The 16,375-nt window shown below is 42.4% G+C and overlaps 6 protein-coding genes across 6 annotated transcripts; 3 read left to right on the forward strand and 3 right to left on the reverse strand.

Annotated features, from left to right (window-relative positions):
* Window positions 1–19: 19 nt before the first annotated feature.
* DI09_2p310 (acyl-CoA thioesterase II) lies at window positions 20–4,467 on the forward strand (the record flags this gene model as incomplete). The annotated part of the gene is made up of 8 exons (XM_013382627.1): window positions 20–494; window positions 553–571; window positions 617–797; window positions 1,812–1,958; window positions 2,073–2,439; window positions 2,661–3,546; window positions 3,652–3,844; window positions 3,970–4,467. 8 exons carry the CDS (start codon window positions 20–22, stop codon window positions 4,465–4,467), a joined length of 2,766 nt encoding a protein of 921 aa, XP_013238081.1.
* Window positions 4,468–5,127: 660 nt separating this feature from the next.
* On the forward strand, window positions 5,128–6,492 carry DI09_2p320 (uncharacterized protein; the record flags this gene model as incomplete). Its single annotated transcript, XM_013382628.1, has 1 exon — window positions 5,128–6,492. The coding sequence occupies one exon, from the start codon at window positions 5,128–5,130 to the stop codon at window positions 6,490–6,492; it is 1,365 nt and encodes a 454-aa protein (XP_013238082.1).
* Window positions 6,493–6,537: 45 nt separating this feature from the next.
* Window positions 6,538–8,015, reverse strand: DI09_2p330 (uncharacterized protein; the record flags this gene model as incomplete). The annotated part of the gene is given in 6 exon segments (XM_013382629.1): window positions 6,538–6,681; window positions 6,697–7,007; window positions 7,040–7,378; window positions 7,403–7,625; window positions 7,652–7,812; window positions 7,841–8,015. The coding sequence occupies 6 exon segments, from the start codon at window positions 8,013–8,015 to the stop codon at window positions 6,538–6,540; spliced, it is 1,353 nt and encodes a 450-aa protein (XP_013238083.1).
* A 292-nt stretch (window positions 8,016–8,307) lies between these two features.
* DI09_2p340 (CmgC/Cdk/Cdk5 protein kinase) lies at window positions 8,308–9,399 on the forward strand (the record flags this gene model as incomplete). Its single annotated transcript, XM_013382630.1, has 1 exon — window positions 8,308–9,399. One exon carries the CDS (start codon window positions 8,308–8,310, stop codon window positions 9,397–9,399), a length of 1,092 nt encoding a protein of 363 aa, XP_013238084.1.
* A 229-nt stretch (window positions 9,400–9,628) lies between these two features.
* DI09_2p350 (subunit beta of proteasome) lies at window positions 9,629–10,435 on the reverse strand (the record flags this gene model as incomplete). Its single annotated transcript, XM_013382631.1, has 2 exons — window positions 9,629–9,846; window positions 10,234–10,435. 2 exons carry the CDS (start codon window positions 10,433–10,435, stop codon window positions 9,629–9,631), a joined length of 420 nt encoding a protein of 139 aa, XP_013238085.1.
* Window positions 10,436–11,305: 870 nt separating this feature from the next.
* DI09_2p360 (uncharacterized protein) lies at window positions 11,306–16,053 on the reverse strand (the record flags this gene model as incomplete). The annotated part of the gene is made up of 2 exons (XM_013382632.1): window positions 11,306–11,812; window positions 12,016–16,053. 2 exons carry the CDS (start codon window positions 16,051–16,053, stop codon window positions 11,306–11,308), a joined length of 4,545 nt encoding a protein of 1,514 aa, XP_013238086.1.
* Between the last annotated feature and the right edge of the window lie 322 nt (window positions 16,054–16,375).

Below are 16,375 nucleotides of genomic sequence, written 5' to 3' on the forward strand. Positions count from 1 at the left end.
CCGATCAAGCCAAACTAACATGAGTCAAACTCCAAGTACCGGGGCAGACTCTACCGTTTTCGAACGATTGACTAACATCGAACTGATTTCCAGGGACGAAAACACAAATACATTTATCTACAATGGTGCAGAGGTAGAATCCCATTTTGGTGCTCGCGGTATCTACGGTAAGGAATTAACTTTGACATGTTTGCTATCCGTAGGTGGTCTTGTAGCTTCCCAGGCACTTGTTGCTGCAATTCGAAGTGTTAAGCTTTTATCCAACAATGAGGATTGGGTTTGTCATTCTTTTCATTCCTATTTCCTGTTGCCTGGAAAATTTAATCTCCCCATCAGTTTCAAAGTGACTCCGCTTAGAGCTGGGCGCTCTTTCTCCGTCTGGAGAATAGATGGACACCAATATCTAAATCGGCCATTATTTGTAATGGAGGCTTCTTTCAAAAAGATGGATCAACAGAGCATCCAAAAGGCCCTGTCTGATAAAGGAACGACAGGTAAACTCGGACAGCCGTTGATGGTTAGATTCGAATTTTCCGATCCATCAATATCCAGAACCGGAAACGCTCTGCTCGTACGTGATATTTTTCGCAATTTTTTGATATCTAAACCTCGTTAGGGATCTCTCGGATGAGCTTAGATCGTCCACCAGTACTTCCCTGGACAACAAAAAAAGGACTCGGTTGAGGGCAGCTTTAATAGCTCTTCGAGATGAATGGCACATTTTCGAAGAAAGGCCATGCAACCCATCCGGCATGAGAGCCCTACTACTTGAATCCCAACCACATCCAGACGTCCACGTATGGTGCGTTCCCTTTATAAATAGGCGATGTGGATAAGACCCTACGAACTTACCTTTAACCCGATGGATCTTGGGCTACAGCAAGTATGAGCGTTTTATTTTTCTGTTGGCCCTAGCTATATATGCTTCGGATCATATTTTGTTTACCGCTGCATTGTCAAAGGGGGTGAGAGGAGTTGGAGATCGAAAAATGAAGTTCATGGCAACACTCGACCATACGTTATATTTTCACGAACCCATCAAGTAACTTGCTAGCGGGTCGCTAATCTTAGGATGGATCAATGGGTGCTTTGGGTGACAAAGGTAAAGGGAAAAGAAAAAACTGGAATTTTAGGTTGAATGGATCAAATACGACAGAGCTCTTGTCTCTGGTCATCTTTATCGACGGGACGGTCTTCTTCTAATGAGCGGATTTCAGGAGGGCATTTTAAGCCTCGACTAGGGGTGCAAAGACACCCAACCAAACACCACTAGCATGTCATTTTTGTAATAAATTTCGTCGTCTTGAAAAGTTTAACTTTGTATTGTGCCCCAAATTCGGCAATCAAATTCAACGTTGCCAATTGCACGTTGCTTTGGCAAACAAAAGTTGGTGGCGCGACTTGTGCGGTTTGGCGGCCCAATAAAGTTTGATGCGGTGAAATTAGGGGCCTGATATGAGCCGATAAGGTTCATGTTTTTACAAAATGCCTCTGGGCAGACGTCCAATGCTGCAGCTTCTCTATCCACGGGCACGAATGTTAAGAGCCACCATCAACAGGGCGTTGGTGAGCGCAAGAAAAGATGGCTCAGAAATCTATCCAATGATAGGAATGTTGATCCTATTTGCGTCGTGGAGTGCCTATTACTATTCAAGCCGGAATTTCTCGCTTAAAGAAATTGATACTCCACAGCGTAAAAAATAAAATCGGGAATTTCAAATTTTTGTGATTGTAAATACATACAGGCTCCATGTCAACTGAACTTGTGACGCTTTTGGTACGAGTCCTTGTTTGCTATAACGATGGTGTAGGGCGATTGGGTATCTTTATATTCGAAAAGCTTCAGCAATATTGACAAGTCAATCGAGGACTATTCGGTGATTCTTCTCGAAGAAACCCAAATTGCCGAAGATACGGCGTGTTCCTCGTCTCTTGCCGAGGAATGGCTTGATCCAGATGTATGTGTGACGCCTATCTTTCATTAGAGATCATACCCTGCCCAATTGGCCAAATTGGAGGGTGAAAAGAAGGACATTTTTAGGACGCAGGCGTTCTTTATATTTTATGAGAAGGAGCTATCTAGAATTGCCAAGGTATGTGCTTGCTTTGCCCATCAACAGGTTCTCTCCATTCTTGAGGATGATCTGTCCGCTGTATCTACAATTACAGAGTCTTTAGTGATTTTAGAGACATCTTTGCCATTTCTCTCACCGCCCGTCATTCCAGTTCAGTTTTATTCTGCCGGGATTTTTAATGCGGAAATATCGGCACTTGTATCTTACCATACTACTCTTGACCTGGTGTACCAAGAAAAGCTGAATGCGATTATTGAGAAGGCCAAGTCTCACGAAATAAGGTCTTGGATTGTTTACAAGGCCATTAAGGACCACGAGAAGAGCATATTTTCGATTGAGACTTCCGATAAATGGAATCGTATGGGTAAATTTTTAATGCAATGCCCTAGGATCCTCCTTTGAACTGCTAAGTAAATGGAAGCTGCTGCCTTTTGCTGCCACCGCATCTCCGCAGCCCAATGTTTTGCCATCGCTAGATATAGACGCCCCATTTACAAGACATTTGCCCATTGATTCTGTTCTTTGTTCTTTTGTTGAGCGATTGATCTCCGTGATATTTGGTATTTTCCGGCCTCTTAATATTAGATTCAAGCAGACTTCGTGTTCGTCTTGCCTACGATCAGGGCGCATCGTCCACTTTGCGTCTTTTGATTTCTCGTGAAGAGATAATAGTTCCGCTTAAAGAGGACGACAATAAGGAGCTGTTTGGTTGGAATTCCGACTTTTTTCTGGAGAAGCTCTCCAATATTTCTCTTGTGATTAAATTTATTTCAGAGCAAATATTGGTCCACCCGCATTTGAAATCGATACTTGTGCCAATTATTTGCTCAAGTACCAAGTCGGTTTCTGGAAAGCCTTCGCACTCGTTTCTTGAAGCGTTGCGCAGATATATTTTGCACGACACCGTCCCGATGAGTCCTTCTCAAATGGCAGCTTTGCAGCCTGGAGGAAGTCTATGGAAGGCTGTTCAAAAAGTCGAAGATGAGCTTGTTGAATCTTTTGATCTGGCTCACTGCGAAGTGTCTCTTGGTCCTGGATTTATTACAGGCTCATTGCAGCTTATTCGGAATCGATATTCGGTATTGCTGGCGTCTGAGGTGCGATACAAGTCTCTTTATTTGATGAATCATCCCGACAATCGACTTGTGTCGTGGGAGAATCCGCCCGGCGTTACTTTGCCTCCAAAATATGTAGCAATGCTCACGAGCAATGCAGTTGTCAACGATCTTGCCCAAGATGCCCACTCTCTGCACAGAGACTCTGATCATGAAAATGAGTCTTTGGAGTATGCCATTACAAATTTGCTTTTTGATGGAAAAAAGTTCCATTTAAAAGTGCTGCAACTGCTTAAATTTATGCTGTTTTTGATTTCATTTGCAGACAGGCTTCCCGAGGCGTTTCCGTTTGACATTGAAAAGGTTTTTTTTGAAATTTTCGATTCATACGTGAAAAACTTTTCCCCCTCCACAGGGTAACAATTTGCTTTGTAAATCACAAATAGAAAGGGGCATTCTCGAATTCTTGCTTCGCCAGAGACGACGTTCCTTTTTGTGAATGATTCTCTGCTGCTCTCCAGAGCCATCTTGGTAGAGTTGATACCAAAGCTATTGGCAATGAAAAAATGCCCCAATCCACAAAGCATAGACAAATACTCCCGCATCGTCTTGATGGCTGCGGAGCTTCGTCGAATCGCAGATGAAACCATCCACATCCAGCTTCAAAATCAAAAGAGCTTTATCGGCTCCAAGCTTGAAAATCGCCAAGTGTTCGTATGCCTGGGAGTATCGCCAAAGAATCGGATGATTTTGGATGAGCAATTGAAAAAAATCCAAATTTCGCTACAGCAGCAGCTCCACTCTCTCAATGCAAGCTTGGCCTTTTCTTACTTTTGTAGAGAATCATTGCAAAGGGATCATACCGAAGATTTGCTGGTCAGATCTTTTCTTATATCCTCGGGACGATATCCAAGATGGAGTTTGGATTGGAGGCCATTTCTCGGGAGGATGCGTTCCAGCTATACTCGTTAAATCAGTTCATAATTACGTGGTCAGAGTCGCTATCAATTTTAGATTCGCTAAATGAGACCACCACGTTCAGGTCATTTTCTGAACTGGCCATGCTTTTTTCAGCAGGAGATAGAGAACTTATTGGGGCAAGGAAAATAGAGAAAATCCTGCTTTATATTCCGAATTGGATCTCCTTTATCCACTTGACAAACATCTTTTGCTGGAAGCTTGAGGAAATTGTCGAGTTTTCAATGTCTGCTTGCAATTCGGTGCATGCAAAAGACTTGGTTGTTCCACCGAAAGTAATCCTTTCGCTGGTGAAGGCTATTTTCGCAGACTCTGATGTGCGAAGAGAAGCCATCCATGTGCTCTCCAAGTGTGTCTAGAGTAAAATAAACGATAACACTACAATGGCAATCATGATGGTCGCGCAACGGTGGCCAGTCGCACAAAATTAGCTGGACAACGCCATTTTCTCAAATTGCAGACAGTGGAGATGAAATAGGGTTTCCATGCCGATGGAATTTACAATTTCTAGCGTTACAAGCAATGCGTTACCAAGCTCATCGACGGCCAATCGCCTATTTTTCTTATGATGACACATTTTTCCTTTAACCAAAACAACAAAGCCTAATTTTATATTTTGATCGTCATTGCGCTCAGTGATCGTTAAAGTGCAATCAATGGTGGCCGTCGTGTCGTCCACTAATAAATTGCGCTTTTAAAAATTGACTCTTACCGGTGAAAATCCTTTTTTGCATCCTTCTCTCTATGCTCACTATGATGCCGCAAATCTCAACCCTATGTAACGGAACTGATCCAAATAGTAGAACATCTGATGTCATTATGTGGGAAATTTTCATACTCTGAAACACCGGATTGCAGGCTTCTAGCTGCAAAAGCCTCTTGACGTGGACTCTTGAATACATCCAAAAGGAAGAAAAGGAGCCCCACTGGGTTGGATTCGATATCATGGCCCTAAAATTTAAACCTCATTTAAAGTTTAAAGCTACAAAGTACTGATTAAATTTTTATCAACCTACAAGATGGACAGTAACAATTCCAATTTGCAATTACTGGATTCAGCTTCTGGCGGCACTGCATCCGACCAAGCTTCAGAACCTACCACCAGTTCTTTAGAAAAACACGAGCCAATAAGCACATCTAAGCGACCGCGTGGCCGTCCAACAGGTTCCAAAAACAAATCCTCTTCCTCTGTAACACCTTCGATCGTTGAATCGAAGGCGAATTCGAATGCTGTTGAAGGAAAGAGAAGAAGAGGGCGTCCCGTTGGCTCAACATCTATATCTCACCAACGGAGTAATAAAAAGGATGCTTCCCTTATTTCGGAAATCCTTAATTCACCGAGCATGCTCACAGCATTCCTTAATGGAAGCAAGTGCATTTGCTTTAATTCAAAAGACGATATTAAGCGGTTCGTAATTGACTGGTCAATGTCGATCGGAAAAGCCTTCAAAGTCCTCAAGTCTTCTCAGCGCCGATACGAAGTTGGATGTCCCTGGCAATTCGATTCTACCAACGAACAGGAGGGGGATTCCCTAGATTTTGATAAAGAAAAAATCGATGAAAATCTGATCAACATTCCTGAAGAAATAATGTCCGACTCCTCCCAAAACGCACAATCAACGTCGCCCACATCTGATTGTCCTTTCAGGCTTTCTTTGAATTTCAGCACAAAGGCAAACGGATGGAATGTCCGCAGTTTTATTGCACATTCTTGTCCAAACTCCAACAGATTGAAAAAGGTCCCTGTTCACTGGATATTGGAGAAATTCAAGTCCCTTTATCAGGTCAATACCCAGGATATGTTAACTCTTCCAGATACCTCGAGCCCTGGCGAATCTTTGACCGGAAACGAAGGTGAAACCCAAAGTGAGCTGGAAACTTGCAATTTTAGAACCACACTTACGAAGCCCATTGTTGAGTCCTTTACCCCTAGTCGCGTTCAGGCAGCAATTCTGGAGTCATTTGGCATAGAAATTCCATATCCATCTGCTTGGAAATGCCTCTCTCTACTGCAACAGGAATACGGAATAGACGTCCATTCTCAATACTCTGCGCCTGTAAGCCAATTTCAGGATTCAATTCGAAGAGGGCCTGGAAGGCCCAAAAAGGCACTGTTGAATTCGGTGAAGGACAAACACAACTATTGCGCGATTGAAACGTTCTCGGAGCCATTTGTGCCAAGCTATGACCATTCAATATTTGGGCAAACCCCTTTTGAGCTCCAAAACTTTAATTCATTCTCTATGCCTCCTCGGTCCGGAAATGAGTACATGGTGGCCACGCCAATCGCATCCTCATCCACGACCACCACCACCACGTCCTCTTCATCAATGGTATCTAACGAAGAAGTTACCAACCGGGAATATGATAGACAAAGCAGTTAGATTTTACAATTTTATAATAAAAGTATCCTATTTTTAGGAGAAAGGCTAAATATTTTCCAAATCCAGTTCTTTCTCGTCGTCGTGGGTGCCGAAATCGGGATGGGCGGGTCGCCTGTCATATTCCAATAAATCGGTAAAAAACACCGAATTTTCGGCTTGCTTTGCTTCTAAAAACCCCCTTTTGAGGGCCTTTTTTGTCTTTACATTTTTCCTGCCTTTCGGTATTTTGTTTGCATCGGCCCTCTTTGCAGCGATCTCTGATGGCTTGTAGTCTGAAATTCCTCCAACATCTAGCTCTTCATTGTCGCTCGAAAGGGCAAAGTCTCGGGTGCGCTTTTTGGCTTTTGAAAAATATTTCAAATGGCTAGCAGTGACATAAACCATTTCCTGAGAACCGCAGACCAAAAGAGGAATTTCGCTATTTTCGATTGGATTGTTCAGCGCCGAAATGGTTGAGATTGGCCAAAAGTTATCATCAGACACAATATCGACCGGAGACGAAGCGAATCGGAGGCCTGTGTTTTCTAGCCTTATGAACAAAAATTACCTTGCTCGTGATGGTCTTTTTGTTGGCCCACATTTTCCTCTTCTTGTTTTGCTTTTTCTCGATGGTAACCCTTGGCACCGGTACCATATTCGCCGTTGATATTATCGATGTCATCAAAATGGTGAGGAATCGCTGTCCATCCAAGTAAGGAGTTTGGCCGAATGCCGACATATCTCAGAAATCCATCTCCACCCCCCGTGGCAATTGCAGACGAATTAAGAGCTACCATCGAATCAACAGAAGAGGGATGTCCCAAAATCCTATCAGAAGGACCAGCCCAGTAGTCCCAAGAGAAAATGTTGACCGAGCCATCCTGCATGCCACAAACGAGGTTTTTGCCTTGAAATTAACGCGAAAACGTACCACCCTTTACGAAAGACATGGAGAGAATTTCCTCTTGAAGAGGATCGCTTGATGCCTTGCACTTGTTTTTACGGAGATCGTACACGTGTAGAAAGCCGTCCCCGCCGCCAGTAACCATTGTCTTTTTACTCGGAAGCGCCTGAATTGACGAAATAAAGTCAATATGGTCTTTGAACTGCATAACTGCAGTTGCTCCCTTGCCGAGAATCCTTTCGTCCCATATCTAGCATGAAAGCGGTAAAACTCAACCTTTAATATGCCTTCATCATCTCCGGTGGCAAAAAGCTGCGAAGAAACGTACGAACATGCTTGAAGAGAAGACTCGTGTGCCTCTGGAAGAATAGCGTGAGGCCTTCCCGTTTCAATGTCACTCAATGCGATAGAGCGGTCTGCAGATATCGTGCAAAGTTCTCGCAATTAAAATGGAAAATTAAATACTTGAACCGTCTTGTGAGACCAAGATTCCTCGACAAGAGTCATTATGCACCAAGTCAAATGAGGTTACAATTCCGGGTTCAAATATGGGCCTTTTTTGTTCAAATCCCAGCTTGTAACTAGGCCATGAAAATACGCAAACCAAACCATAGTATTTCGCCAGTTGAGAGTCCGACATAAATGAAAGGCTTTGAAGGATGGGTTCCTGTTGATATCACAGGAGCCTCGCAACGTTTACAAGAAGAAAAAGAAAAAAAAGACGCATGACTACGAGATGGACCATTCATCCAGCGCCAGCAATTTAATAAAATTAAATTTTAATAAAACGAAAATTTAATAAAATCAAAATTTAATCTTCAAATTTACATTGTCCATTGGTTATTTATGTTCAGCCAATAGGTTACCCACAGAACTAGTATTTTTATTCCTTCTCCCTTTGGCTCTTCCGAATAGCTTCTTCTTAAATATTAATGACACAACCAACGCAAGCCACCTCGTCACAATCTGCGTCTACGGGCTCTGTTAGAGCAGCAAAACCGATGCCGATGCAGCAGCTGCAGTGTAATTTGAAAGCCCCCAACCAGCCATTCCAACTTTCTTCAATTCCGACATCAATAACATCGTATTCGAAGATCGAAAAGTTGGGAGAAGGCACATATGCAACTGTATATAAGGCAAAACACCTACCAACAGGATCGATTGTAGCTTTGAAAGAGATTTCTCTTTCTGTTGAAGAGGGGGCCCCCTCGACAGCCATAAGAGAAATAGCTCTCATGCGAAGCCTTTCCCATCCAAACATCGTCAATTTGTTGGATGTCATCCACACCGAATCAACGCTTTGTCTTATTTTTGAGTTTATGGATACCGACTTGAAAGTTTATCTTGACGAGCAATTGAAGAGATTCCCACCCAGCCTTCCAATGGCCACCATAAAGTCACTGATGAAAGACATACTTTTGGGCATCGACTATTGCCACCAGTCAAGAAAGATCTTACATCGTGATCTAAAGCCCCAAAACCTGCTGCTTCTTCATCCCACGCCGTCAGATGGAAATAGCAGTTTGATTCCGGTTTTGAAGATCGGAGATTTTGGCCTTGCAAGGGCTTTTGGAATACCTGTGCACTCTTATTCAAACGAGGTGGTGACACTATGGTATCGATCGCCTGATGTCTTGTTGGGGTCCATTAATTATACCACCAGTATCGACATTTGGTCGATTGGATGTATATTTGCAGAGCTGATCACTGGCCGGCCCTTGTTCCCTGGAAAGAACAACGAGGACCAAGTTGGGATAATATTCAAGCGATTGGGTGTGCCTCTGGAGAGCCAATGGCCACAATTGCCGACACTGCCCCTCTTTTCCAGGTTCTCCCCGTTGCTGGCACATTTAAGAGCCAAGAATTCCTCACAGCTTTCTGGAATTCCAACCGGTTCTTCCCTTGCCACTCTTTTTCCAACGCTAGATAACATTGCCCTCGACCTGCTGTCGAGGCTTCTGCAGCCTATTCCCGAACGTCGTATTTCTGCCAGAGAAGCCTTGATGCATCCATTCTTCACATGACCAGATGGCTTTATAGCTGCCTCCAATGGCGGGGGAGTGTCATATTTAGATGTTGTCATCAATAAAAATACCTTAAAGACAAGGTAGTCGCAATTAACTAAAATCCCCGCAACAGCTGAGCTCGGTTTGAAAAAATTTATTGAAACGAGGCAATGCTCCAATCTGAGTCGATAACCAATGGCTCGCTGATTTGCACTTGGCCCGTTGTGGAGATATGCCCGTATTGGATCTAATTTGAGAAAGGCAGCCAAACCTTATTCAAAGAGCGAGCATCGCGATAATATAGGACACGCATGCAGGTGTCGATTGCCGATTTTGCCTCTTCGAAGGAAAGCTCCTTTGCGCCGCCGGACTTTTCCTCAATGGTGCGACGAAGAATTGGCTGGGCCAAATGGGCCCCAAAGCCAGTTGCAATCGAGTCGCTCTCAAATTTGCCACCAAGTAAGTCTACACATCCCAGGAATCTTGAATGTTTACGCCACCACTTTCACTTACTTTTTTTCGCCATCTATGCCGGCGACGATGTGGGAATTCCATAGAGGATCCATTTTGGATCGCCTTTCATACATCATCTTCGAAACCAGATGAAAATAGGATTGAGAGCTCATTTTTTCACTAGTATAGCGCTCGGAAATACTAGAACATAAAATACAGACGTCAATACTTTATCTGTTTCAGGTGGGAGAGAAGAAACTGCTGGTCGCTGATATCTCCAGAGGTGGCCAGAATTGTGCAAGGTCCTATGGAGCAAATGCGTTGGACATCTCTAAATCTTGCCAAAGACCCATATGATGCTACAAGAAGGTGCGGATAAGAACGTTGGCGCAATCTTACCAAGAGTGTCGGCAGCCAATAAAATTCCATCTGAATAGACGATTCCCAGCACAGATGTTCCGGTTACAATTGGAGACTGTGTGTGCGTTATTATTTTTCTATTGGTGCGATTAACATTGGAGTTCAAGGCATTTTGGCATACGTCATAAGAAGAGCCTGATGAAGGCAGTGATTGTCCCCAATTTTCGGTGAAAGTGGCCATTAAATTTTTAAAAAAATTGTCCCCCAAAATATGATTTAAAAAGGCAACAGATTTCAGCCAATCAACAGGTGGTGTTTTTTGTCTGGCCTTATGAGGTTCTCACGAGACATAATAATCACAGTCGTTGGCACACTGCTAATCATCACGCTTTGTATTATTTTCCTGATTTATGTTCTCATCCCAAAGCTTCGCTCTAGCGTTTATGAAAAAAATTTCTCTGCCTCGATAACGGTAACCCTAAATCCTGACAACATTCCAATACCAATCTCAATCTTAACGCCAAATAGCACGAAGCTTGCATATTCCAATATCAGCATCATTTCACATACTCAACAAATTTATTCCAACGTAATTGGTTCGAATTTCAGAGAGTACAGGCGGATAGTTCAAATAATATCTTTCTCCGCTGTAACATTTCTTTTTTTTAATCTTATTTTCTGGAGAGTTTTTATTGGAGTGGTGCTTTGTCTTCGCATCTTAACGGCATCAATTCTTCTTCTATATCTTACCAGGAGACTGGCGATTTTAGAGGCCAGATTCCTTTCAGTAAAACAAGAATGCAGAAAAAACAAGCAGGAACTAATCGGGCTAAAATCGAGCTTTTCCAGGTTAAGCGAATTGGCATTCACAATCTTTTCAATAATATATCCGTTTGGCATGAACTTTGTTCATATTTCCAAATATCTTTACTTCTGGCCCGACAAGATAAAAGCTTCAATTAACTTCACATTTGATTCGGTAATGATTCAAGAGCTAAGGATTCAATCTATCCTTGAAGAGCTGGAATATCTTATTAAATAAATGCAAATAAACCCCATTTGTGGCTAGCGTGTATTGAAAACAAATTGTACACCCAAGATGAAGGCTTTATTATTGGTCCATCGACAAAAATGGATATGAAATAAATAGCCGAACCACGATAGTGCAATGGCGTCTGGAAGGGGGCAAGCTACGAGGAGGGAGGAACTCTTTTGGGGTTGACTCTTGATTCCGCCTCAAAACGCTCATAGGCCCTGACAAATTTTGATTGAAGGTAGAACGATCCATTCCAGTCATCCTTTCTGGCATTTGATTTGAAGTACTTTTCAAATTTCTACATGGTGACCACTTGACAAGCAATACCTCTTTGGCCTGGTCTAGTGTAGAGCCTGGAAGGGGAAGGTTTAAGATTTTTCCGGCCTCATCCATGGAAAGAGTTGACGAAACTTGGGCAACTGCCGGCGAATTGGAGGATCCCAATTTGCTTGCATTTGATTCCGCGGCTAAAAACAAGTACCGAAAAGGCATACCTTTGATGGTCTGTATATAGGCATCTTTAACAGACTTTCCCAACACCTGCCCCACCACTGCTATGACTTTGATAAGAAGACGCCCAATCTATGTAGGAAAGGATATCTAACATACTGCCATGGGATGGGTTGGATGAAAATTAAAATATGGTCCACTGGCGGGTCGTTTATTTGGTTGCTTAATTAATTAATTAATTGAGTTGCCGATTGATGATGCGTTTATTTCTTTTTGTATTTACATTCTTTCTGGCTCCATCTATTTTGGTCCAGAGTATTAGCAAGCCCTGACACCGTGCAATCAACCATTTTGGTGACCCCCAACAAGGGCCGTACAAATGCCAAAGGAACGGCTTTAAGGATATTAATTCTTTCTTCACTCTCAACATGCAGAGATGCCTTGTCCAGACACTCGGTAAGCTCTGTAACGCCGGTTTTGATGCCGGAGTCAAGGTTTTTTGGATTTCCATTTGGCCTCTCAACCAGAGGCGCTACACCACTAAGTGTACACAGAAACGAATCGGCCTTTTTCAAGTAGTTCTTGGTCGTTGATGCCAATTGAGAGGTGATGTTGATGCCTTGCATCAAGCTCTTCCTGATCAGTGAAATTGAAGTTGATGACCCATCGTTTGGATTGCTATTCATAGGCAGCATGATCAATTCACCGACGTTGTTCCCAAATTGCACCATAGTTCTGATGGGCGTCCATCCGTTGAGAATTACCTGCTGAGCCTGGGTATTTGTCACATATGGGATCCACGCATCCATGATCAATTCAAATGCTCTGGGGATTCCGTGGATGCCATGAAGATGGACGGATTGCAAAACTATTTTGGCGTCTTCCAGCTTGAAAATGTTGAACACAAACGAAGAGATTGACGATGACGAGAGTACAGATTTTTTTGGCTTGTAGTCGATAAACAGCTCGATTTCCGAAATCACGATGTGCCTAAAGAAGAGCCCGGTCGAGGTGCACTCCAGATCGGTTTGCTGCAGTTCCAAAAGCTGGTTTTTCAAGTCTTCTATGTTCTTTTGCAAAAGCACGATGTCTTTATTGACCGAAAATGAAAAGTAGCTTTCCAAAAAGAAAAGCGAGTCCTGATCGATGTGAAATCGCAGTTTTTGAAGAACATCGATGTAAATGAAAAACTCCAAGTCCGTTGGAGTGTCGACCATGCTGGTCCCAGATAGCAGCCGGTAGACAAGAATTTCGATGGCATTTGACTCGCTCAAAAGACATTTTTTGAAGAGATCAGAAGGGCAGATTGAGTGGAGACTGGAAATGAAATTCAAGATTACGTTGCCTTTTCGCCTTGTGGAGGCACACGGCAAAGAAGAGTTTTTCAAGAACGTTCGCCACGTCGAAAGCGAAACGTGATCCTCGAGCTCAAAGTTTTCGCAAATCAGCAAAATATATTCGATCGACAAATTGGGTGAAATGGTCGCTGGAATTGAAAGATTGGAGATTTTGAAGGTGACATGGTCGGCCACATTGGAAGGAACATTTGTATCATCAATGATGGTAAAGTTGATCGCGCTAAAGTGGATCATCACAATAAACCCACTGATAGTTATTTCATGGTTTGGGGTAGCTGGCTTTGCAACGTCCGGTTGCTTGCATTTTGCGTTCAACGAGTCGTTTTTCTCGAACAAAAACGTCGAAGCCTTGTCGATTCCGGCGTTCCGATGCTGCGAAGCCGCATCGGAACGCCCCTCGTACAGTTTGGCCAGTTGATTGGAAATATATTCCTCTTCATTCCTTAATACCCATTTCATTGCATCGGTAAGGATAAAGTTAAACCCTTCCTTGGACAGCGATAGCCAGCATGAATGGCTGTCAATGACCAAATAGTGATTTTTAAAGATGCATTCCAAGAGATCGCTGACATTGGACGTCAGTTCTCGCTCCTGCTTCTTGAAAAGATTGAGTGTCAAATGAAAGCCTGTGTAGAAGTTTGAATGCGCAAATATTGGAGTGGGAAATTTGATTGTCTTTGGCCTGTCATATGAAACTGAAAGGTAGTCAAAATATGCGGAAACAATTGGAGCCGAGTGAGAAACGAAATCTGCAAAGCTGGCCGTCAAATGGACATTGAAATCACAAGCTGAAAGGGTTGTCGTGCCTGGAACGCCAAAAACATTTTGAAGCGAAAGCGTTCCATTGGCGAGATTGAAAACGGTAGGAAACCGTTGAAAAATACAAGCAAAAGACAAGAAGCTTGAAGCGCCTGCTTGGCCATGCAACGCATCATCATTTGGGGGCCCAAAAAGGTTGGTGCCATCGATAGACATGCTGCAAATGTCAATGTAAAGTGAGGGATACGAGGCATTAGATGGGAGCTGGTTCAAGAAAAACGTACACTCTGCAAATGCAGCTTTCAGCTGATGATTGTTTTGCAAATCGCAGCTTTGAAGCGAACAGTAGTAAATTTGTTTGGCAGGGATTCCTTTGAAAGCAACATTTGAAATAAGCAAAAGGCCGCGGTCCTTGGTATCGCATGAAACATGCTCAATTGCAACGTTAAAGTCAAATAAAACGTCAATGAGAGAGCTTTTTTTGTCCGTAAAGCCGGATGGACACCACAAAGAGTTGAAAGAAAAATCACAATCTACAAATAGGTGTCTGATGCTAGCCTCCACCTTTAAGTGCAATTGATTTTGAAAAAATGAATGCAAATGTTCATGCTTTAAACGAAACAAAGAGGACTGGATCTGATCTTGGAAGATAGAGGACGAAACATTGATGGTCTTTTTTTTGCTGCAACTGAACAGATCGGACAAATCCAACTCTTTAAACTCGATTCCCTCCCCATTTCTGAAAGTTAAGACGATCGAAAATGGCTCTGCAATCAACAAGTTCATATTGAGATCTTTGAGGGCAATTGATGCCGACTTGCATTTTGTTGTAATTGAAATCACGCTATAAGATTGATTGACCTTTAAACTGCATGCTTGGAGAGATACAGACACCGCGGGAGCCTGGCTGCTCAACGAGAAATTTGAAATCGAAATTTCTGGAAGTATTGAATCCAAAAATGAAAGGCAATAAAATAGCGACAATATGCTTTCTTCGTTAAACGAAGAATCTCCGGGCGTCAAAGAATCGCCATCAAAGCAAGAAAGCTTTATGTTAGATACATTGATGGCTGCCAATGCCGATGAGCTGCTTTTGGAAAGCGAAACTAGCTCCAAAAGGGCTTCAAAGTTAGAATTGCATATTGCAGCTTGCGAACAATACAAACAAATGGCCATTTTGTCAAGCAAAAACTCTGGGAACGTGCATTTTAGGTCGATTTCAGCCAGTTTTAACACATTTCCAAAAAAAGTGACGCTGGCACGTGAGCAAGAAAGAAAAAACTTGTGCGTGTTTGACTCTGCAGGCTTTTTGATAGGCATAGGGTTGTTGTAATCAACATTTTTAAACTGAAACCTCCCAGTGGCTTCGTTTAAAATCGAATAAAAGATTTCATTATCCGGGTCATCGTCGCTTGTTTCCTCGTCAGCGTTCAAAAAACCCCCATCCGCCATAACAGGTGAGTCGAAAGCGCCATTTTTATCGGCAGCTGCTTCGCTGAGCGGTATTTCCTTTAACAGATCAAAAAACCCATCAAGAACAAAAGATATTGGCTCAGTTATCTCGACGTTGAGACAGCTGGAGGTGGCAGAAAAGATGGCCTTGCTTGAAGGAGGGATGTCAGCAAAAACAGTGGAACAATCCTCGCTGTAAAGCTTTATAAAATTCTCCACTTTCAATTCCAAGCATAAATCTGTCGAAGAACTGCTTTCAATAACGATTCCATTCAATGTGATCACAAAGCACGAAATGGTCTCGTCATTTTTAAAAAACCTAATTTTTAGCATGCCAGATTGTATGTTTAGGGTTAGGTTGGTTTTCCGGAACATCAATATTAGATCCCTGAACGCATCCATGCATATCGCCTTCGGGTTGGATGCACAATAAGTCGGAAAAGATGAGATGTCAATGTTTATATGCATGTGAAGGCCATCAGCTACCAATAAAATACTCTCAAGGGAAGAATTATTTGAGCAAACGGAAAAGGAAATTTCGTTAACATTGGCATCGGCCAGTTTCAAACCCGAATCAAGATAGTCGTTTATAAATTTTGCATTAAATACAATGTCTTTAATGGAAACAAGAGACCTAAGCTCGCCATCTTTGCATGTACAATTAGAGATAGATATGGAGAAGGTTGAGACCAAATTCTTCAAGTGCTTTTTAAAAAAGAAAGATGCCAGTCTTTCCTGCACATAAAAGGGAGCCGTATTTAGAAAGATAAAAATAAAGCTCCAAATAAGATCGGAGGAGAACATTTCCCAACCGAAAATAATGCATGGATACCAATTAGGCAAATTATTAGAAACTCTAATATTAATAGTACAATAATAAAATTATAGTCTCCAAAAATGTGTCAAGTAGCTCGTGTCGTATAGAGGTAGTATATCGCGTTGTGGCCGCGCTGACCCAGGTTCAATTCCTGGCACGAGCATTTTTTGGATTTCTAGCAAATTTGCGAAGAAATTTATTCTATTTTTAGAATGGCCTTCATTTAAAAATGTTTACAATGGGTTTGATTCAATAAATGTTTACAATGGCCTTCATTTAAAAATGTTTACAAGGACTTGTTTGTTTCTT

This window comes from Mitosporidium daphniae (genome assembly GCF_000760515.2).
Source record: "Mitosporidium daphniae strain UGP3 chromosome Unknown contig-2, whole genome shotgun sequence".
Classification (NCBI taxonomy): domain Eukaryota; kingdom Fungi; phylum Microsporidia; genus Mitosporidium; species Mitosporidium daphniae.